The 24,522-nt window shown below is 43.0% G+C and overlaps 1 protein-coding gene across 4 annotated transcripts in view; it reads left to right on the forward strand.

Annotated features, from left to right (window-relative positions):
- The window catches only part of GRK3 (G protein-coupled receptor kinase 3), a 316,600-nt gene that overhangs the window by 259,630 nt on the left and 32,448 nt on the right, over positions 1–24,522 (forward strand). For all 4 annotated transcript variants that reach the window (XM_083146472.1, XM_083146488.1, XM_083146479.1 and 1 more), the window contains exon 13: positions 12,635–12,742. In XM_083146472.1, the coding sequence (XP_083002598.1) occupies positions 12,635–12,742 (108 nt within the window). The remainder of the gene's footprint in view (positions 1–12,634; positions 12,743–24,522) is intronic.

Raw genomic sequence — 24,522 nt, forward strand, 5'->3', positions numbered from 1 at the left:
TATGTATAAAAATATGGCATAAAAAATAACATATAACAATTTAATAAGCCTTTTGGCTACACAAAAATTACAACTTAATAAGCCTAATGGCTACACATAGTACATTCTAAAAAGAAAAGGTGCATGCAGGGAATAATAGTTAGTGGCTCAGTCCTTACTGTCCGTTCCTATATTGCCTGGTATATTGATTGGACCACCTCTGTGGCTCAGAGTATAACAGTTGGGTATAGTTACCGTCCACTTTGATGGATGAAGGGGGCGCTGGATCCTGATGGAATGAGGAATTTCCCTTTTGTGTCCAAAGTCCCTTATTTGTAAATCCAATTGTTTGGTAAGTACCAAGTGGTATCGATTGGTAGAAGCTGTTTTTTCTGGTCCTTTCCAGGCTGGTTCGGGCAGATTGGAATTACTGTGATGTAAATCACGGCTGAGAGTCCACTCCTGCTGGGAATTGTAGGTCCACCTAACGCGTTTCGCTTATAAAAGCTTTTTCAAAGGTAGCATTTGCTTATAGCTTTTATAAGCGAAACGCGTTAGGTGGACCTACAATTCCCAGCAGGAGTGGACTCTCAGCCGTGATTTACATCACAGTAATTCCAATCTGCCCGAACCAGCCTGGAAAGGACCAGAAAAAACAGCTTCTACCAATCGATACCACTTGGTACTTACCAAACAATTGGATTTACAAATAAGGGACTTTGGACACAAAAGGGAAATTCCTCATTCCATCAGGATCCAGCGCCCCCTTCATCCATCAAAGTGGACGGTAACTATACCCAACTGTTATACTCTGAGCCACAGAGGTGGTCCAATCAATATACCAGGCAATATAGGAACGGACAGTAAGGACTGAGCCACTATCTATTATTCCCTGCATGCACCTTTTCTTTTTAGAATGTACTATGTGTAGCCATTAGGCTTATTAAGTTGTAATTTTTGTGTAGCCAAAAGGCTTATTAAATTGTTATATGTTATTTTTTATGCCATATTTTTATACATAAAAATCTGCTAAAAGTCAATCCATTAGTCAGAAATTGTTTTAATAACTACAGCGCTGCATATTCTATTTTTTCTTCCATGTGTATTCTTTTCAGGCTTGACACACCTGATATTACTGCAGCTGCTACTGACTAGGGCAGCTCAGGTTTCCGCGCCCCAAAGGGTTCCCGCCCCCACCTTCACAAGTGGGAGAGGATACCCCCAATTTGCATTTTTTGTATTGCTAACTTGGTAGGAGTAGGAAGTGTACTTATTCCAGCAGCCAAACAAGGCAGGGGCTAGGGTTTCTTTATGAATGGAAGCCTTGGTACTTGTTTCTTATCACGGCCACAATCGCGGGCATCGTGTGCCTTAACTTTAAGGCACACGATGCCCGCGATTTCCTTTGAAAAAAACAGTACTCGGGTACATTGCGTCGGTCGTGTGCCTTAAGAAGGCACACGACGCGACCGACGCGATGCCCACGATTTCCCCATAGGCTTCAATGTTAAAATATTTTAACATTGAAGCCTATGCGCGCCCAACGCGATGCCCCCGATTTCTCCATAGGCTTCAATGTTAAAATATTTAACATTGAAGCCTATGCGATGGACCCGATTTGTCCATAGGCTTCAATGTTAAATTATTTTAACATTGAAACTGAGTCCATTTAACATAGTAAAAAATGGGAAAAGGCCGAATAAGGGCCATTTCTCATTGGCTATGGCCCCATCATGTGTGTAAAAAAGAATGGCCCCCCATTGTGGCCGCCACCCCCACGATTAACGCGAACCCGAAGCGTGGCGAGTGCAGCGAGCCCCGCGAGGGGACGCTGATACCTGTGAAGCCCGCGAGGGGACGCAGGGATCTGTGAAGGTCATAGGAGGAAATAAGAGGAGTTCTTATTGTGGGGTGTAGTTTTTACTAAAGGATATATACGTGCACGTTGTATGAAGCAGTGCATTTGGAGTTAGTCTTCTACTTTTAGATTCTACCATTTTGTCTCTACAACTCACCAAAAAGCCTGTTTTTAACAGCGATGTGGCTTCACATTGCCCTCTCCACATTCAGTGTGTGTGTGTGTGTGTGTGTGTGTGTGTGTCCCACCCCACATCAGTCATCTTTGCCTCAAGTTTTCCTCGGCTGATTTTGACAGTAGAAATCTCCATTGGCTATTGATGGTTTGCCATCAATGGTTTTGCCATTGGTCGTGTTGATCCAGTCACCAACAATGGCTATGAGGGGGTAATATTTTTTTTCTCTTTATCAGGAGACCAGCACTGAGAGCTGCTGAGGAGTGTTGTGGAGGTGCATAATCTCACTTGTACTCTTGGCAATGATAATGAATTTAAAAAAATAGTATGGTGCACTACTTGTACTGGTAGTAGCAATACCTCTTACATGTATCATATTCTCTGGTTCTAACTTAGTGCCAGACCAAAGCAGGTAGACTTGCACTTCCACTCATGGCCACTAGACTGCATTTCATATCAATCAAGATGGAGGGGCAGGCAGAAATATGGTCAAACATTGAGGAGCGCAGTGTGATCAGATTTCTGCTTTTAAAGGGCACATCAGCAGTTTAATCTCCATTTTGTGACCATTACAATGTCAATCTTTTGCTTGTGTCAACCTACAGTGTTGCCCATGTCAACCTAATGCCAGTCAACATATTGACTGTTCACTTAATTCATGCCGACCCAAAGTCCAGATCCCTAGAAAAATTCTGGTTCAGGAGATGAGAGGGGGAATAGAGATAGATATGGGCTTTATCAGCATACAATGTACATTGAATACTGGTTGCTTAAAGAACCGGATGAAAATATCAAGTGTAGTGGGAAAAGGACAGATCTTTTAGGACTCAGAATGTGAAAATATTCTAATATAGCAGGAACCGTTTGAGGGGGAAAAGATTGCAGATTTAAGTTCTGCTTCCTAAGATGCAGCATCGGATCATCTGCGATATCATTGGCCATCTGAGTAACCCTAAGATTATTCAGATTGGCAGTTGCAGCTTTATAGACACAGACCCTGGCCTCAGCACTCCCAGAAAATGAAATCGCCCCCAAATAGCCACGTATATTTGTCTGACAGGGGGCTCTGCATATGATAACACAGGACCTGTAATGTACATTTGCACAACAGATCCTGTACGGGCGCCCATTTTGCAGAGATGTACGCAAAGCATCGAGTTTGCATACACCTTGAATTAGGCCTTGATATAGGTAGGGGAAGATTGAGGTGAAGTCAAGTCAGGAGCACATAAAGTAGTGGTTGGTGAAGTATAGTAAGAAATAAATCTGAGGACAGCGTCAGGGAGGTGAATGGAATGTAGGGTTTACAATACAGGTGAGTGGTAAATGGTAACAAAGGCAGCAGTGAGGTTGAGAAGGGTAAAATATAAGAAATGTCCATTAAACTTGGCTGTTCTGACTTCACTAGAGACAACATTCAAGGGCAGGAGGCAAGGAACCACCAGTCACCTCTGACCTTTATAAATGGTCCTAGGGCCTGATGGTTCAAGCCCTCGATAGGCATCTACTGGATGTTGCCTTACCAATACCAACTTTCAGTATGTGCTCACAAAACATAGCATAGTGGTCAGGAGTATAGAAGATTGGTATTAGTAAGTTAAAATATTGGCCCTGATTCAGGTTTGCTCGGTAAACAGCGAACATTGCAGCTTACTGACCACCTGAGGAGCCTCCCCGCAGAATGCCCCTGGAAGCATTGAATGATTTCTCCTGCCTCTGCATATAAAAGTCAGTCTCAGGCATAGGCCCCCCCACATACCCCTGGGAATGACCAGCGTTTTCATGAGGACCCCCATAAAACGCTGGGCGTTCCCGTAGCCCAGTGCCATCACCGGCATTCACTCCCTGCTGTAAATGACTCGCTCGCTGTGGTCATTTGCTTCGGGATTTGCACATGCGCAGAAAGGTGCATGCGCAAACCCCTACCATCCGTGCAGGTGCCAAATTTGGATCCCTACCAATGATCCAGAATCGGTCCCATTGTTTTAACTCCTTGGATTTTAACATACATAAAAATGTTCAAATGATTTGGTATAAATGATTATACAAAGGCCAGTCAGTGTTAAAGCTGTTAATTGTTCCCGGTAACTATCAGTATTCTACAGAACTGTTCCTTAATTGCTGACTAATTACAGCAAATGTGAAGTATTAAAACACTACTAAGGAATCTCATTTCTACAAGACATTACACCAATCACTGCTACCTTTTAGATTGTACAGATGAGTCATCACATGTGATTCATTAGCACAATTTAACAAGCTAAAGAATAATACAGTAGCTCCATAATAGCACTAATTTCTCCCTTACAAGGTTCAAACCCACCAACCACTAACATATGGGAAGAGACATTTCCATTAACACTAAAAGTAGAGAAATGTGTTTTAACTTTTAAGTATACTGTATGTGTATGTGTGTGTGTGCGTATATATATATATATATATTATATAAAATCCTCCAAAGTCAGAGGCACTCGGTGAAATAAAGAGAGCAACGCAGGTATTTTATAACATGGCTGTATTTGAGCCAAGCACTTTCGAGGCTTTCACCTCTTTGTCAGGGCACAGCAATCAAACAAACATGGTACTCACCCCACCTATATACCCCCATCTGTGGTGCCGGTCTGCTGATTTCCCCGCCGTGCTACCGGAAGTTGTCATTCTCGGCTTCCAGTGACGCATATCCTTGAAGTCCGGGAGCGCCCTGCGTTCCACCATCCTTCCGGCTTGTGTTCCACCTGTTGCCGGGAGACTACTCTCCTAGTAGCTGCGCGCACAAGCACCCTAATGGAAAAAAAGTAAATGACACTTAACGCCACAGAGTAAACACAAAAAACATACTAATACATAAACATGCAAATTATACAATGAAGATTGCACAATACAAAACAGACAAACACCAAATTGAACAGATATATAACAAAAGCATATATCACAAAAAAAATATATCACAAAAAATCGCTGCCGATAATTATTGGATCACTGAATCATTAATGTTTAGGAATATTACTGTAACAACACTATATTGGGGATCCTGTTGAATAATCACTCAATTTATGTGAGGCTGTTCCAGTTGATTTTTTCGTTTAGGCCACCAGGGTTGGTAGTGCCCAATCTAACAATCCACTGGGACTCCTTAATCAAAAGTTTTTTTAGCTCGGTCCCCTCCCCGAATAGAGAGAGGGACGTGATCAATCATGAAGTACCTCAGGGATTCCAGAGGATGGTCCATTCCATTTTTTTCCCACAAGGCTAAGTTGATGGAGGATCTGTGTCCCCCCATCCTCTCCTTAAACTTGTAGGTGGTCTGCCCCACATAGTAAAGCCCACATGGACAGACTGCTATATACACAACATATGTCGAGTTACACCCCAACACATGTCTAATATCATACATTTTTTCTGAATGAGGATGTTTAAAATTTTTACATGGGATAAGTAACTTGCAGGTAGCACAGTCACTACACCTATAGCAGCCCGGAGGCTTCACAAAGGTATTGGGGCACTTCTTCTTGGTCATGTCTGTTATATCTGTCTTCACCAGCCTATCCCTTAAGTTTCTGCCTCGTGAATAGGCTACAATGGGTCTAGAATTTTAAAAGGCCGGTAGGTCTTTGTCAGTACTGACAATCGACCATAAGGCCTTAGAGGCCCTCTGTATAATAGGGTTTGAGGTGAAGAATTTACAAACCAATGGGATAATCTCTTGATTACTTTTCAACTTTGTTTTTAACAAATCCTCTATCCATTGTCAAGACCTGTTGCTTGGATTCAATCAAGGATTCATTGTGGTATCCCCTAGACCGAAATCTCTCTATCACTTTGTCTAATTGTTCAGGGACTCGCGACCTGTCACTCGTAATCCTGGCTGTCCGGATCATTTGCGACACGGAGCCCCTTCTTCAGTGCAGGAGGATGGTAACTAGCTGCCTGCAATAAAGTGTTGCGATCTGTTGGGTTGCTAAAGACATTGGTAGAGATACATCCTTCCACCAAATTCAACTCTACATCCAGAAAATTAGCCTTCACAGGGTCACATTTTAAATTTAATACATGGGCTGGCTGCATTGACACACGACATAAGCTGAGAAAATTCTTCTGACCCTCCTGACCACAGTAAAAACATGTCGTCAATATACCGTGTATAAAGTAATATTTTATCACTGATGGACGTATCTGAAAAGAACAACTGCCTCTCTGTCATAAACATAAAAATGTTAGCGTAGGAGGGTGCCACAGACGAACTCATGGCACACCCCCTACGCTGCACAAAGAACTCACCATCAAATAAAAAGTATTTGTGAGTTCCAACAATGACAGGAACAAACTATGACTAAAAACACCATCATCCACATTAGCCTCAAGAAATTCCTGCATAGCCCTGAGACCCCCCTCATGGGGAATGGACGTGTACAGACTGCACACGTCCAGACAACACATGAGGGTGCCCACGGGCAGCTTACCCAACGCTTGGATTTTTAAAAGGAAAGCTGTAGTGTCCTTTAAAAAGGTGGGTTGTAATGGCAATAGAGGTTGCAGGATACTGTCCAAGAGTACTGAAACCAGTTGGAGACGAGATTATAGGCCTACCTGGTAGATTAGTGGGGTCCTTGTGGATCTTTGGGATAGAGTATAATATCTGAACCTTCGGGAATTCAACACATAATGTTTTCCACACTTTAGTTGGTAACTTGCCCTCCTGATGGGCCTTGGTCAGTACCCCAAACAGTTCCTTCTGATATTCTCTAGTCGGATCTAACTTTTGATAGACCATCTCATCCTGGAGTTGGCGCACAATTTCATCACGATACTCTGAGATGTTTTGGATAACGATTGCCCCGCCTTTATCAGCGGGGCGGATGATAATCGATTGATCCTTCTCCAGAGCTCTCAAGGCCTCGGTTTCAGCCTTCGTCAAATTGGGGCGTATGGGATGTGGTGTAGCCAAGAATCTATTGACAGAATCGTTCATTAGTCTTGTATAAGATTTAATAGAATTATTATAGGACACAGGATCATATTTTGATCTCACTGCCTTCTTGATGAATGGATCAAAGATAGTTTTCTCCACCTGCCCCGCTGTATGCTGATAGTGCTCCTTTAATCTCAGTCTCCTGGAAAGCTGATGCAGCTCCATCTTCCAGCTAAATTCATCATACCGATTTGTAGGTACGAAACTGAGACCCAAATTCAGCACTTTTTCTTCAATTGGAGTAAGGGGGCGGTCCGACAGGTTGAAGATTAGACTTTGAGTTTGGTTGATGTTATGAAGGCCGGCTTTCGAACCTCTCTTACCCTGGCCCCCTCGACGGGTGGCCGGGCGTTTGTAGCCTTGGCGCGGGCCCCTAAAGGGATTTGCTCAACCTGGACTTCTTCCTCCACATCCGAAACTCTAAAGTCACTGTCGCTACTACTCCGATCAGTGCCTATAGTTCTAGTTTTGTTAGTATTCTTATTCCACGGTCTTCTTCTCCGCTGTGATCTATCCATGGGCTGGTAGTTGTCATTCCCATATAACCACTGATATACTCGATTTTCTTCATAATCGGAGTCAACTGTTGATTTTTTATTATTCTTGAATTTCAACAGGTCTCTATAGTGTTTGTCACATTTTTCTTCCAATTTCTGTAACCAGTTTGAATTGGTTTCTGCATTCCACACCTCATTAGGCTGTGTATGAAATGCTGCAATCTTTCACCTTGTTACTGCCAGCTCCCTGTTCGCCTCCTCGACCACCAAAATCATAAGGTCAAATGTGCATTTGTTCAAAATCGCAATCCATTTGCAAACAAAGTCCGGGTTCGTTCTCCCAATGGTGGGTATATTTCGTACCCGGAACCCCCTTGGTATTTTGTGTTCTTTAAAATAGGCCGATAATGAAGCGCTATGCATTTTGAAATCGGTTTCTCTGCGTCGAAGTTTAAGCAGTTGGGACATTAAGTCCTCCATATAAGAAGGTACTTCAGGGAGTTCTGCAGCTTCTTGGGCTAGTATTGCATCAATTTCTGCTTGCGAAAAACTGAACACATCACCCCTCTGGGTTGCCACCAGACTGATGTCACTCTCCTGCTCCAACATGGTGTAGTAAATTAACTACTATTCCGTTTTGAAATTCAGGGATATCCTGGTGTGTACCCACACACTTGTATGACTCCCAATCTGGTCCTGCAATCCAGTGGAGTCTTTTTCCAAAAAAGGAGTAAACATATAGCGGTGCCTTACAGCTGGTGAATGTATCCCATGTAGGATCACCCACCACAAGATATATATATATATACACACAAACAGCAGGTATTTCACAAACTCACTCACCAGGACTTCTTTAGAATTAGCTTAAAAGTATTTATTATCTCACATGGGTCACAGCGACAGTTGTCAGGTCATGTGTCGATGTTTCGACTGCACTTCAGGAGGCCTTTCTCAAGACACCACCTATATCGTCACCAACAAGCAAGCCCGTGCTTGCTTGATGGTGGCAATATAATTGGTGTCTTGAGACACCACCTAATTGCTTAAAAAGCAATTCTTTAATCCATCAAATCATATCCATATTTAAAGTGCAATGTGCATGACAGTGGGCCATTGGCCAACATTTCAGTTTGCCCCCAGACATTTTTCAAGGCCCCCACTATCTCCTCCTTAAGTGCATAACTCTCCAGTTGCCATGTGAGCCCTTATAACAACCAAACAGCCTCCAAGACACACCTCCAAGCTGCTTACAGAAAACGGATACACAGTCCAGTCTCAACCATAAGATCCTCATATCTTATAAACATTAGAGCAGACACATACCTGTCCAGTTATTTTATGTCATTGCGCACCTTATCTCGCCAGCCACGCCATGCCGGTGTTGTGCTAGTACCTCAGTCTCCGGCGTGCGGGTCAGGCTCCGGAAGTACGTCATAACAGCGTCACTTCCGCCCTGTGGGACGCATTACCCGGAAGTATGCTATCCACTGGGGCTCCGCCTTCAAGAGCAGTTCTCCTATGTTAAACAGGACACTTTTTTAAATAGGCTACATTAATAGTGTTACACGAAGGTGATATAATCCCTGTGCCCTCTCAATGGGCACAGTCTTAAATGATATTTAGTTTACTACTATTATTGTCAATCGGCTGTCAGGCAGTATTAAGCCCACATTACAACTAGCGCCACCTAGTGATAAACTACCATAAAAAATTATATATACAAGAAAAATAAAAAACAATAATACACCATTATGTAGTTGAGTGTGGATCATTAGGTGGACCACCAATTGTTGAAAAGGTCGACATGGACAAAGGTTTCTAATAAGCAAAAGATCAAAATAAGTAATTTTTTGGTGTCTTCGCTCGCCACACTTTTCCAATACCAATTATAGTCAACTTGAATCGTAAAGTGTGAACATGTTCTCAGAATGAAATCATGAAAACCATTTGTCATTTTACACCTTTTGCCTGTCGACCAATAGTGGTCGACAGGCATAAGACTGTTTGGGCCAGATGTACTAAGCTTCAAAAGTGATAAAATAGAGAGTGATAAATGTCTAGCCAATCCGCTCCTACCTGCCATATAACAGGCTGTGTTTGAAAAATGACAGGTTGGAGCTGATTAGTTGATAGCTCTCCATTTTATCACTTTTCAGGGCTTAGTACATCTCGCCCTTAGTACTCTGTTTTAATCCCGTTTTTTTTTTTACACAGATCATACCCTACAGTTTCTTCTACATTTTTATTTTTGATAGTTGTTGTTGTTGTTCTTTTTTAAATTAAATTCAGATTTTTGTGTCTAAGATTTGAGCTCAGTTTTAGGGTTCATTTAATTTCATAGCCTTGCGAGTCCCCCAAAGTGACCCCACCGAACCCTGCATACATTTGCGTAATCATCCATTCGCAGCTTTGGGTGCGGGGAGAAATCATTCGAAGGTCAGTGACCATTGAATGATTTCTTCGTCGCTCGCAGATCTCAGACACTTCTATGTCATGCAATTTGCATGGGAATGCCCAGGGAAATGCTATGCGTTCCCATATGCAATTTGCCCAGCCCACCATCCCACGACCCTCCACGCCCATTGCCCGAACTTCTGTGTGCGAGTGCTGTGGGCGCTCGCCCACAGTGGCTGCACATGTGCGTAAAAACCTATGCGCCTGCACAGTCACAAACGCACAGGGGACCGATTGAATTTGAATAACCCCTATAATCTGTATTATGGCTGGCCTGCTTGTTCTTAATTGCTCACTTTGCAAACTATAGACAGAAAATCACAAAGCTGGAGCAAGTTTCGGTGGTGTGGTGTGCACCAGACGGTAATTTAGCATCTGGATTTGGATCCTTGGGGGGTTTGTTATATTGCGAACAATCTCCCATGAAAGAGAGGAGTGATTGTGGGTCAATATTCAATTGATCTTTTTAATTGCGCATATAGTGCTCTCTATGTTTGTGATGCAATGTTTGTGCTCTCTGTTTGTGATGCAATAATTCCCATTTGAACGCTCAAACGGCTGACTTTTCTCACAACTGCTCAACACCCCCGGTGGTAGTTCGCTTAAATTATGTTGATTGGATAGTGGCCAGATGGTGAGCACAGGCACGAGAAGGGGTAAAACAATTGAATATTGTCCATGGGATGTAAGCCATGTACTGTAACGGTGTCCAGCTCTGAATCAGGCCCCAGTGAACAGGTCCTCAGATGAATAACTGCCAAATCACCTGGAAGCAGAAGTCTTCTTGTGGTCTTCATCATAGTCACCAGAAGATGCTGAAGATGTCTGTAGCTACCATGTACAGGCCAAACGTTTCTTTATATCACAGGTATTCTATTTTGTGGCCTTCCACCAGCCACATATTGATTACCACTTCATTAGGTCTTTTTGTTGAGATTTCGCTCACTAGTTGCTTACTTTCTGGCTTAAGCACACCAAGATACAAGCACCACTTAATACATTTGCTGTTCATGAACGGTTTAGCTGTTTCTGCCTGGGAAAGGGCCCCTGGCAATTATATATATCAGTTATATTAAGTTGTTCTCCCCTTTTATTAGGCAGGGTCAGCCTGCTGTGTGTTTGGGCATGCTCATGACATACAATATCTACTGTGCCATGTTTCCGCACATTATACAGACTTTGTACCCTTCTGTGTCTTTTATTAAGGATAAAAATGAGTAGGTTCTCTTTTATCTGTTCTAAACTTCGACCTATTGGTATGTTTGTCTGAATGTTATCTGCTTCAGTGTTGTACAGTATGTTTAAGTTTTTTAAATTCTCAAAGTGAGGAGAATGTGATCTCACTAACGACTAGAACAATTGTATATAATGCCATTTTTTGTGGGATTTAATGATACACACACACATATACTATTTATTTATTTATTAACAGTATCAATATAGATGGGGACAGGTCAGGGGAGGATAGATAGAGCTGAATATCATCTGCATACAGATGATACTGAAATCCAAAAGAGCTAATTAGTTTGCCAAGAGATGAGGTATAGATTGAGAAAAGCAGAGGACCTAAAACTGAACCCTGAGGTACTCCAACTGAAAGAGGTAGCGAAGAGGAGGTAGAAACAGAGAAACAAACACTAAAGGAGCGGTTAGATAGGTAGGATATGCACGGAAGTTGAGAGATGGGACAGTAGTTTGAGAGAGAGCTTGGGTCAGAATTTTCTTTTTTCAAAATCGGAGTAATAACTGCGTGTTTGAACAATGAAGGAAAGACACCAGTAGAGAAAGAGAGGTTACAGATTTTAGTTAAGATTGGGATGAGCACAGGAGACAGAGATTTACTTATTTGTGAGAGTATAGGGCATGGCACCTCAAACTGTGGCCCTCCAGATGTTGTGAAACTACAAATCCCAGGATGCCTTGCCACAGTTTTAACACTCGCTTATAGCAAAACTGTGGCAGGGCATGCTGGGATTTGTAGTTTCACAACATCTGGAGGGCCACAGTTTGAAGACCCATGGTATAGGGTCAAGAGGAGAGGTAGTAGAGTGGGAGGAAGAGAGTAGAGCAGATACTTCATCTTCATTTGTGGGATCAAATGAAGTAAATGCGTCAGAGGGCTCAGGTATGGAATTGAGCAGATCACCAACTGAGTTGGAGGATACCAATTCATCTCTGATGTTGTCAATCTTATCCCTGAAGTAGGAAGCAGATCTTGTACATGGATAGTGGCTGGTGCTTTGGGTGAGGGAGAGTTGAGAAGGGAATTAAATGTATTAAAAATACGTTTTGGGTTAGAAACTTGAGCAGAAATAAGAGTTTGGAAATATGTTTGTTTGGCAGTTTCCAGGGCAAAACTATAGGACTGGTAGATAGTCTTATATGTAAAGAAATCCATTGGACTGTGAGATTTACGCCATTTACGCTCAACTTTGCATGAGAGATTTTGTAGGTGTCTCGTTAATTTAGAGTGCCACAATTGGCTTCTAGGCCTACGGGGAGTGTGGTGGGTAACTGGAGCCACTTCATCCAGGGCTGTTTGAGAGTTATGTTTAGGTGTGATACCGCCATCTCAGGAGTGGTGAATGCAGAAATAGGAGCAAGCTGTTGTTGCAGTGAGGAGGAGAGTACTTGAAAATTAATAAATAAAATTCCGTACAATGAAGCATTTAATTTTTCTCTTTTTTTCTTGTAAATTTCAGAGGAACACATGGGTACATGGCTCCAGAGGTGTTGCAGAAGGGCACTGCATATGACAGTAGTGCTGACTGGTTTTCGCTAGGATGCATGCTCTTCAAACTTCTAAGAGGGTAAGGAAAGTTTATTTGTTTATGCCTTGTGCCAAACTAATGTATACAGTAATTTCTTGCCTTAACAACATTCTTATCTACTTTAGAGCTCTTCCTTTCCAGTAGAAGCAAAATACATTTAATTTTCTTGGGCAGACTTATGACATGATCAAGCCCTGCCCCCAGTTTTGAAAAGTGCTGTGGGGGGAGCAGAGCTAAAATGACTGAATCACATAATTTTAGCCCAATTTCCTCCCTAGGACCCTCAAATGCCCGTGATGATCTCTCAATCATTCATGCTTCACTAGGGTGAGGGCAGGTTCCAGGAGATAAGCCTATCCTTGCGGCGTTGAAGGGGTCCTGCAAAAAATGAGCTTCACGGGAGTAGGCAACCATGCTTAACAAGATCTTACAATATTCTGTCAGTGTTGGCTAACATACCAATGTGACTTTCTTCAGTGATTGTAGACAGTGGGGTAGATGTATTACGATACAGTTATTGTTTTGTAATTAGCGGGTCCCGCTTCTCCTGCATTGACATAAAGAAACAGGTACACTTATCTCCCTGATGTATTAATCCCCCTTCAATGGATAAGGAGAGCCGTTATGTTCTTTTCGGCTCTCCTGATCACAACCTGCTCCGTACTGCGCAAGCACCCTTAGGGCGGCTAACTGGGCATGCGGGAGATCTCACTATTATCGCAAGATCGTAAGCGCAGCCCAGAGCCAGCAGCACTGTTAGCGTTGTCCCTGCTTTGAGAATAACACAAAGCTAGCCCCGGGGCTGGTGAAGTGACTAGAGTAGCTTAACAGGCAATGTATGCCTCACAGCCTGTCATACATTGCCCACGCCACAAACGTCAAGGAGATGCCGAGCGATGATCCCAAATGGCTGCAGACTGTCGATCTGTACTTTGCACTTGTAGCAGCACTAGGGTTGGGGCCTGGATCAGGCCCAAAACTAAGCAAGAAATTTAAGTTTTAGAAATGTTGGTTGAACACATGGGTAATGATAAATGACGCTATGTGCAGCGAATCCTGTTTAGGATTTGCTGCACATTCGCAGGGTTCTGGAGGGCTGGAGCATTCTCTGTCACCCTATTCAATGCCGCAGGGGCTCGCTGCCCCTGATGGTGGTTCACTGCAGGGAGCCGGGGGACGGCGGCAGGCAGCCTCCCTGCCTGCACTGGAATGTGTGTGGGGGGGGGGAGGGCTCACAGGGACACAGGCAGCAGAAGCTGGCTCACCACCCCCTGGGAGAGCTGGCAGGGCACACTGGTAGGGAGCCCGCTACACTGGTCCCGCTCATGCATATGTGATGAGTAGGACCAGTGTGAAGTGAATATTTAATGAGCGGCTCCCTGCCCCCTACTGGTGAATGTGTAAAAATAGCATGTCCCTTCACAGACACAAAATTCAGATTTTTTGACACCAAAAAAAAGAAAATCATGCTGAAAGCAGTTCTCCATCCTAGAATTGAATACACTCTCAGTGAATCCCAGTGAAAACCCCATTAAAATACACCAGAGATTTGCAGCGAGCATGAAACAAAGCACTGGCCGACATTCACTGTTCGCTTTCGGTGAACATTGAATAAGGTGAATCAGATTTTCAGTGAAAAAGATTTACCGCAAGGAGTGAAAACAGCCCTATATGCCAGAAAAAATGGTGAATTGGGAGCATTGAATACCTTTTTTTTTTTTTTTTATTGTAAACCTTTTAACAAAGCTGTACAGCAGCTTGAAAACATACTTTCTTGGATTAATTTTCCAAAAAATAATATAGGTTTATTTAAAAGTGTTGGGTTGTAACACCCGGTGTATCTGAACGTGTTTATGCTCTATATTTAAAAGTGCAATGCTTTTATTTGCTAGACCTAGCTATGTAAAAGCATTGGCCTTTTAAATATCATGCATAAATACAATCAGAAGCGCCAGGTTCTTAAATAAACCCCTATATCTTGATTTACTCAGTTCACTTCAGTCAGTACTTCAGCTTGCAGGCACTTAAGTAACCACAGATATGGCCAGAAAGCTGAACATTGTGGATGTAATACAGTATTTTACAATATTCAGTGACTAAACAGTGAACACAAGATACATCAATATCGAAATACCTTTCTAGCCATAAATTGCACTGAGCTGATCGTTTCATTGGTAGTCAGCTGTCATGTAAAAGGGACTGTCCGCACATTACAGGAACCAGCTCTCCATAGCACTCAGACAAAATCTCCCTACTTGGAAATATATTGTCTTGGAAAAATAATAGCTGCCTGGGTTAAAATTTGTACGCTAAGTTCATTTGGAAAGAATAGCTCTGTTATATATCAATATAAACATAATTATGTTGCTTAAAATGGCATGTTCGTCGGCAAGAAGATATAAATCATAATATGGAACGAACAAAGCACATTATGCATAAGATGTATCTCTAGTGTGATATAATGCACAATGAAATGTGCAGAAGAGAAGAGATTTTACCATTTGTATTGAGTGCATTGAATTTCTAACATCTGTTGATGTAGGTATGTTCGGTTATATACTCACAGCACAGCTTTTTGTGGGTCGTTATGTACAAAGCCGTTTGGATCATAAAAAAATAAATTCTAGCAACTAAATTGATGACCAACAGCATATCAATGTTCTATTAACAGTACTTTTGTAATTTCATAGATTACAAGTTATCGATGTCCATTTAAATATTGGCAGCGGCCATTTACCATTGCTAATAGATTCGCCATGGCCTATTAGTTTAGAAGCGACATGTTGATGCTTCGATGCCTGAACTTATAAGGGATTTTGCTTTGCATGCCACAGGCCCTCAGGATGAAGGCCAAAACCGTTGAGATGGTAGTGGACTTTAGGAAGAAGGCAGTTGGTGTTCCTCCACTAACAATTGCTGACAGTGTGATGTTGCTAGTGGCCTCCTTCAAGTTCCTAGGAACCACAATCTCCCGGGACCTTAAATGGGGGCCCAACACTTCTACTATTGTTGGAAAAGCGCAGCAGAGGCTATTCTTCCTTAGGCAACTGAGAAAGTTCAACATCCCACAGAAGCTTCTGCTCCTCTTCTACGCCGCAGTTGGGGAGTTTGTACTGTGCTCCTCAATACTGGCCTGGTATGGCTCCACCAGTGAGAGAGACAAATGCAGACTTCAAAAGGTAGTCAGAACTGCGGAGAAGATAATCGGGACAAAGCTTCCCTCTGTTCAGGACCTGTACCTGTCCAGAGCAAAAAAGCGGGCAATGAAGATAGTCAAGGACCAACTACATCCTGGCCATGGCTTGTTTAACCTGCTGCCATCAGGCAGACGCTACAGGGCTATTCCCACCAGGTCCACCAGAAGCCTAAAAACTTTCTTTCCTCAAGCAGTTCACCTGTTGACACGTGAACTCATGAACACCTCACTGTCTAGTCGCACCATAAACCTTTTCACATAATCTAACATGGTGTTTATACTGTATGCTGTTTACTTGTTACCCACCTGGCACAGCAAAACGAAAACAAATTCCTAGTATACGCATATAGGCAACATGTTTAAAAAGGGGCAGACTAGATGGGCCAAGTGGTTCTTATCTGCCATCAATTTCTATGTTTCTATGTCTTACAAAGTAAATTTTATATATGAAGTAGGTGTCAAGTCAAGAGCAGAGAGTGAGGAGGGGAGGTAACCAAGGAGTGGATAGAGGAGGGAGTTGAAAGTGGTGAAGTGACAGGGGTTTAAAGATTGGGGGAGATGAGGTTTTTGAAATGTAACTGTTTTGAGATAGATAGGGCAGCACTACTTCCTGTTTACTCTTAATGGCCTTATTGACCATAAAAACAAAAATGGTAAAGTGGAACAATTGGAAATGCATTATTAAGTTAATAGTCTGAGCTAACTGACATCACTTACATTTTGCCAAATGTTGGTGCCACTCTGTTGTTGAGATTTTTATACCACATGTGTTGAAAACAATTCCTTGTTGGACCATGTGCAACAAGACCTAGCTTTGAAGGAATTTTGAGATGCTTCAATAATGAAACTCAGAACTCATGCACTTTTGCCTTCCCATACAACGCCATTGTATTTTTATCTGTTGTTAAAGTAACTTCACCATAAAAGACAGGGAATGGTTACTAGACTTTGTTGACAGGTGTCACAAAAGACTAATCCTGCTTTGTTATGTGATTCCAAAACAAAATGGCATCACATTAGAACTTGAACCGACAGAACAGATCATTAAGAATTACAGATGCAATCTGATTTCACAATAAACTAAAACTGTGTTTGCTGCGTATTAAGGTATAATTATAATACTTTCTAACTGTGTATGCTTGAATGTATATTACCAATCTTTAATGATGTAATGGCTGATGGGATTTTTGGAGGTGATGTTAGAACTCCCACGTTTGTGAAGCGTGTCTCCCACAAGTCCTTTAGTGAGATTTTTGTAGAAATTTAAAAAAGTCCTGGAAATATGGTATGTCCCTCTTGTAAGCTGGTTAATTAAGAACAAAAGCAATACGTCCCATATGCAAAGTCCAGTTGTGGTGATGGATGATGGAACTCACAGGTTAATCAGCCAAGGAAAGGTGAAGGCAAAAGCAAACAGTTGGAGTTGGAAATATATGGCTCAACGAGTTTCGTTGGATGCTATGCTCAGGGCCGGTGCTAGGGTGTCCGGCGCCCTCCTGCAAACCATACATTTTGCGCCCTTTCACATTTCCAATGCAACTAGCTGCAGACCGATTGTGGGAGTGTATGCAACATGCGATCCTATGGAGGATCTCGGGTGCATGAACATGTATGCATACACCATCTTAGTGCTGTGTCCGCAAAATGTTGCATCGCACTGCATGCATGCAATGTGTGTGCGATGCGATCCGAAAGCAGTACAAAAAGTATGTGAAGCACTCGTGACTGATGGGAGAGAAGGAGAAGAGGAAGAAGAGGGGAGGAGATAGAGGGGGCGGAGTGTTGAGGACTGGCAGCGGCACTGGCACAGCACACTGAGAAGAGGGAAGGAAGGGGAGGCGGCGCTGCTGCCTGTTCGACATTTGATTGACAGCTGACAGGCGCAGGGACCAATGGGTAGGGGGCAGATCCGGACATGACATGTCATCCAGGCATTCACAGACAGCGCTACATGCCTCAGCGCAAGTGTCCGTGAGGAAGAGGGGGCAGGTCACAGGAGGAGGACAGTGTGTGCGCGTTGCAGGGAGCTGCTCAGCCTCTCCATACTGCCGCCCGCTGTCAGACAGGCACTGCGGGCGGCGTGCAGGAGGCAGTGACAGTGACAGCTTTAGCAGAGCAGGGAGGGAGATGGCGCCTTTTCAGCATGGCGCCTCCCTGCTTTGCAGGAGCTGCTGAGTGGGTAGCGCCGGCCCTGGCTATGCTTCCTCGGGAGCAAATGCTTCTGAGGAAGCCGGAGTATAGCATCCGGGGAAACGTGCTGAGCCATATATTTCCAACTCTAACTGTTTGCTTTTGCCTTCACCTTTCCTTGGCCGATTAACCATGTGAGTGCCATCATCGAGCGCTGGCACATTTCCTCTTTTATGCTGGGATGTGTAGTTTCACAACAGCTGGAGAGGCACAGGTTGGCTAAGGCCTGGTCTAGAGATTTATACCTAATTGCCTAATTGATCTGCTGATACTGTATATCTATAGGTGTGTACCCAACCTAAGTTATGCTTTCATAGACATTCCTCTACAGACCCTAGGTGGAACATTATAAAAAATACATTCCTGATTTATAGAATTCTAGTAATCCATTTTGTTAATCACTACATCCCACTGCATCCACTGGAAACCACTCAGACTCTCTATTAAAAAGGCTATTTCAGCAATATTGTGCATGAAATATCAGGTGGGGATGGCTTTAACACAGCTTTTGCTTGTTTGCTTTAACAAAGCTTTCCACCTGAATTGAATGAACATATGATTGCCACAGTAACCTCAGACAGCAACTGAGCAAATGCATTGCCGTTCACGGCTGAGCACCCACAGGGAGTGTGTCCAAAAGGGCAGGACTTCCTTGCAGCAGTTGGCTGTGCTAGTCACATACTGTTTTTTTTTCATATATGCTGCAAACTATTACAGAATATATAAGATATGTATAGAAATATATTTATGCTTGTAGTATTATTTATAGTGGAACTGGTAGCTTACTCAATCAATTGAGGACGGCCTGAAAAGTTTATGTACAGTATATGGGCCAGATGCACTAAGCTTCAAAAGTGACAAAATGGAGAGTGATAAACAAGCAACCAATCAGCTCCTGTCTGACATTTTTAAAACACAATCTGTGACATGGCAGGCAGGAGCTGATTGGCTATCACTCTCCATTTTATCACGTTTGAAGCATAGTGCATCTGGCCCTATGGCTTTTGTATGTTTTTGTATTTTACTGTTTTTAAAAAAAAACTAATGATACACTTTGATTGTTGAAACAATAGTTAATCTCATATAAACTGCCCTGTTGCAGCCTAAATTAGAACAGATTTGAATCATGGTAACTGGGTCAGAAGCATATAGAGGTTAAGGGTGTATATTATTTCATTAAAGCAGGGGTAGTCACCTCCAGTCCTCGAGAGCTACTTAACAGTTCATGGTTTCTAGCTCACCTCACAGATACACAGGTGCACTCATTACTGACTGACAACATTTTAAAAGATCCACAGGTGGCGCTAAATACTTCACTTGTGATTCTGTGAGGAGACCTGGAAAACATTAACTGTTGGTAGCTCTTGAGGACTGGAGTTGGCTGCCCCAGCATTAAAGTGTCTCAGCATTACGCTTCATGAAAGATCCACCGTAATCACTGAACATTTGATAGAATTTCTGTCTATTAACATTTACACACACACACACATTCATGTTTAGGAGCCTCCAATGTGTACAGATGGAGCAGCACTCATTATTGCCATCCGTCGCCGTTCATCAGCTTGCGTGAGCGTGCGCACGAGATGCTCGCGCGCCCCGTTCTAACAATTCCCGCCTTCTGCTACTGCTCCCCACCCTTCCCGTCTCCCTGAAACGAAGACAAGCAGGGTTTCCGCCATCTGCCACTGAATGAAGGGCTATACGCGTGCGTGTGAGACGCTCGCACATTCCCATCAGATGCGATCTCCAGCTCAGGGAATCGGGCGATTCCCTGGGCTGGCTGAGAGGTGCTACATCTGTATATATATTGGTATTAATAGATTATGAATACTGTGGTAGCTACTATTAGGCAATTAGGCAATATATTAGGAATTTGGTTTTCACCAATTTACTTATATTCCCTACCACATGTACACATTCACATAGACATTCTAGGGTTAATTTTGTTGGAAGGCAAATAACCCACCAGTATATTTTTGGATTGTGGGAGGAAACGGAGTACCCGGAGTAAAGCCACGCAAGTATGGGGAGAATATACAAACTCCGCACAGGGCCATGGTGGGGATCGAACCCATGACCTCAGCTCTGTGAGGCAGTAATGCTAACCATTACACCATCCGTGCGAACCATTGCACCGTCTATTGCTGGCAGCATGCCAGCATGTTTAGTTACCAGAGCTTGATGCATATGGGGAAAATGTTCAACTCTGAAACCTGCATTTTAGGAGGTTTGAGCACATTTCTGGAGTTCATGCATCCAACTCGCAAAGTCTGCATTAGGGGGCTGATTCAGACCCCCTCATGACATGCCGAATTTGTCCCGTCCCCTATGGTCGGGGTTTGTGCATGTGCAAATAGGCACGCGTGCAAACTCCAGGAGTAAATGGCTTTGCCAAGTTTCACACTCACCAGGCTGTTCGCTCCAAGAGGGGTGGGCATGGGATGTCCAGCATTTTATGGGCGTGTCTATGCCTTCTTGGGGCAGGTAACTGATATCACATGAAGTCAGGGCCCGCCCGAAATTCGGCAAATAGCGGGCGCTGGAAAAGTTTTGTTGGCGAAGGCAGGAGAAATCATTCGATGGTGAGCAACCATCAATACATTTTTTCCTCCTTGCGCCGCATGCGAGAGGATGTGTTTGCGTACACATCCCCTCACATGCTAGTGTGGGTATTCGGGAGGCGGGGCAGCGTTTACCTGTTTGCTAGGCTGTGAATATATGCTGCCTAACGACCATGTCTGAATCAGGCCCTAGGTGTGCTCTGAGATTTTTATTTCCTAATGGAAATGTATTTGTCCCTGGCTGATAGTCTTGGGGTTAGCTTTATCAGAGCTTCTAAAAAGTAAAAATTGTGCTGTAGCCCATATTCTATTATTTTCTAGGATGCAATAGAGAAATGATATAGAATATTCTGGCCACCACCAGGTATTTATTTTAAAATTTTATAAATCTACACCTTGATCTCTTCCTTTATGTTCAGTCAGGGCCAGTGCTACCCACTCAGCAGAGGATGCAAAGCAGGGAGGCGCTGGACTAGAGAGGCGCTTTCCCTGCTTTTGCTATCCTGCTGCTGGCTGATGCTGTGCGACACCAAGTGGTGCCGGCACCGTGATGAAGCATGGCTCTTCCATCCATCCCCGCTCCCCTGTCAGGTCCCTCTGTCCTCACTTCTCCTAGCTCCCCTGTCAGGTCCCTCTGTCCTCACTTCTCCCCAATCCCCTGTAACAGGTTCCTCTGTCCTCTCTCCTCGACCTCTTCCAAGCTGCATTCACAGTTCTTGGGGTTTGAAGTAGCAGCCTCTCCTTGACCGTGATTATAAGGCTGATGTCCTGCCAAAAGTTGGCAATGGCCGGCAGCTCTCTGCTTACGAACTGCAGCTACCACCTCACCTCAGGTACTGCCACCTGTCTTTATTCTAAACAGGGAATAACAGTGCTGTTATTTTTGAAAATTCCTAGTGACAAGACTCTTAAGGTCCATACACACTGGGCGATTATGCCCAGCGCGTATGGACAGCGATGAGTTGGGGGGAAAGCCGTTCAGTGCATACACACTGAGCGGCTTTCCCCCTGCCCGGCGTGGTCAGCAGGGGGGGTGGGGGGCTATGCATAGCGCAGCTATGCTCATGTACAGTGGTTTTCCTGGCGATGATGCGGGAGCGCGCATCACCGCGTTATACACACTGGGTGGCTTTGAGCTGAAAGCCACTCAAACCTGCTGTTTTGAGCGTCTTTCAGCTCAAAGTCCCCAGTGTGTATGGGCCTTTATGCAGTAAAACAATCAATTATCAAAGGCTTTGTAAGAACGAAACAAAAAATGCAACAATGTCTCTCATCTCTCAATCTAGCTGAACTAGTGAAACTATCAAGTACAAAAATCAAGCACACTTAGCTATATTTAATAAATTTAGGGCACCCATAAAAATTGGGTGAGATAGTCACTTTTATTTTAGACCAAAGCAGCTAAATCTACTTCTACATGTAAATTTAAAACTACTGTTCTTATAAATTGTATTGTACCCTTTTATGATGGGCAAGTTTTTTCCTTTTTCAACAATCATTTTCATACTGTGGAAGCAGCCATTTTGAGAGGTGAATCCATAAACTGCCTTTCATTTTCCCAAGAAGCTGCTAATATTCCTGAGCCCTGAGACCCTGAACACTGCGCTGTATTTTGCTAATCAAATAATGCAACAAACTTTGAAACCATGTTTTCCCACTTACCCCTACATAATAAATGCTTGAGTAGTGTTTACGCTTACTCTTTGATATGAGAATTACAGTAGTCTGCAATGCTGGGAGATTGAGAAATGTTTATTTTCTTCAGTTGTGACAGTTCTCCAGGGATCAGCTTTTCTTTAAATATGCCCATATTTCTTGAAAGAAATTGAATTTGGTTTTCACCAATTTACTGACCTTGCATGATGTCCTTCGTAGCAAGCTACAATAGAAAGTATAGACTGCCATCTAGTGCAGAAAATGGAAAGTGTGAACAAGGAGAGAATATAAAAATATTTTTTGTGCGATATAACTAGGAGTCAAAGGTGTTATTATTATTACTTCAAAAGAAATAATCACATGGTTATTTTATCTTAATCATTTGTCACCTTGTAGTCAAAATTTACATCCCATGTCTTATTGATTTCACTTTATCAGCCTGCTATCCTGTAAAGCCAGGTACATGCTGAGACGATATCGGCCCAATATATTTCCAGCTGAATCGGAATGACCAATCGTTGCATGCGATGTTGCTACGCGGCCAACTTGGTCGTATTGCATGCAAACTTTTCTATGCTAATGAAGGACGGAACAGTGATCTTTCCATTCTTCATTAGGTCGTTCTGATCTGTACCCAGAATATGTCGGCTGAGTACACATCATGTAGTGTGTACCCAGCTCATATACTCATTATTACTACTACTACTATTATTATTATTATTATTATTATTATACAGACAGCTTTGCCTAGGTGATTTTTCTCCTAAAGATATTGTGAAAATTTTCTAAGATGGGAGTTCTGTTTCACATGGGATCTTGCTATGAGCAACCAATCAGATCCTTTCTATTATCTACTAGCGGGTGCTAAATAAATAAGAAACAGATGCTGATTGGTTGCCCATAACCATATCCCATGTGAAATAGAACTCCCATCTTAGTAAATTTTCCCCATCATTTCTGCACTAATTCCTGAAGTGAAAGCCCACGCTGGTAATTGTTCCATAGGGGAATTTCTCCATTGACACTCTTATATTGGCCCCGTCAAGCAGCACTTTACTGAATTGCCTGGCTCATATTTTATCCCTTTTTGGGCTCTTATATGACTTCTACTATTAGCACTTGACTTATTTATTCAGTGGGCGGTATTCAATGAGCCTGATTCGCCATGTTTTTATGGCGAATTTGTGCTGTTTGGCGAATTTTTGACAAAAACGGTGAATCACCCTATTCAATGACCACATGGCGAATACATTTGAAGGTTTTTTTCGCCATGATTCACCGAGTAGCAATCGCTATCTTTTTATGGAGAAGTGGAATGTAAACTTTTAAAATAAAGTGTTTTGTTTTTTACATTTGGTGTCTAAAAATCAGGAATTTTATTCTGAGGAGGGGCATGCTATTTTTATTCATGTGCTGTAAGCACATGAATATATTTAATTTAAAAAAAAAATATATTTTTTTTATTATTATTTTTTTTACACAGCAGCCAGCAGGGGGCGCCGGAGCCGAGCCGCTCATTACATATTCATATATTCACTGCACTCGATCGTTACGATCGTGTGTAGTAAATATACGCTTCCCTGCTGGCACCCCCGGGGGGCAGCCTGTGCTGCCTGGCACCCGGGGAGCCCACCTGCCCCCCACAAACGTTCAGGGGCAGGCAGAGAGACTTCCATCTCTCTGCCTGGCACCCTCCTCAGGCTCCCTGCGGCATTCGCCGCAGGAGCTCATATTCGCCTGTCAGGGGCAGTGAGCCCCTGACACGTTGAATACCGGAGCCCGCTGGCTCCGGAACGTGGCGAATGTGCAGCGAATCCTAAAAAGGATTCGCTGCACCTCGCAGGTATTCACATTGAATACCGCCCAGTGTGTTATACTAATAAGGGCTCTAAACTAATTGATGTGGATTATTTTTAATTGTTCTTGTTAACTATATATATATATTAAAGTAATTCTCACAGTAGTATATCGTGTCTTGACTTATTGTACCAGATCAGTATTTGATATTTTAGCCTCCTATTTGTTTTGCATTTCCCTCTTTCATAGGCCCATTGCACTTATTGCCTGCTGTATGTTGTCTAATATGTTGGTCTTTATGATCTTGCCTAGTATTTCCCAATAAATGATTTTGTCATAATCTGATGGGATTTCTTAATTTTGTACCAATACAAGATTCAAAGATAATTATAACAACATAGAAAGTATACTGTGATGTC

The sequence above is a fragment of the Crinia signifera genome, chromosome 1, assembly GCF_055691185.1.
Source record: "Crinia signifera chromosome 1, ASM5569118v1, whole genome shotgun sequence".
NCBI classification, from domain to species: Eukaryota; Metazoa; Chordata; class Amphibia; order Anura; family Myobatrachidae; genus Crinia; species Crinia signifera.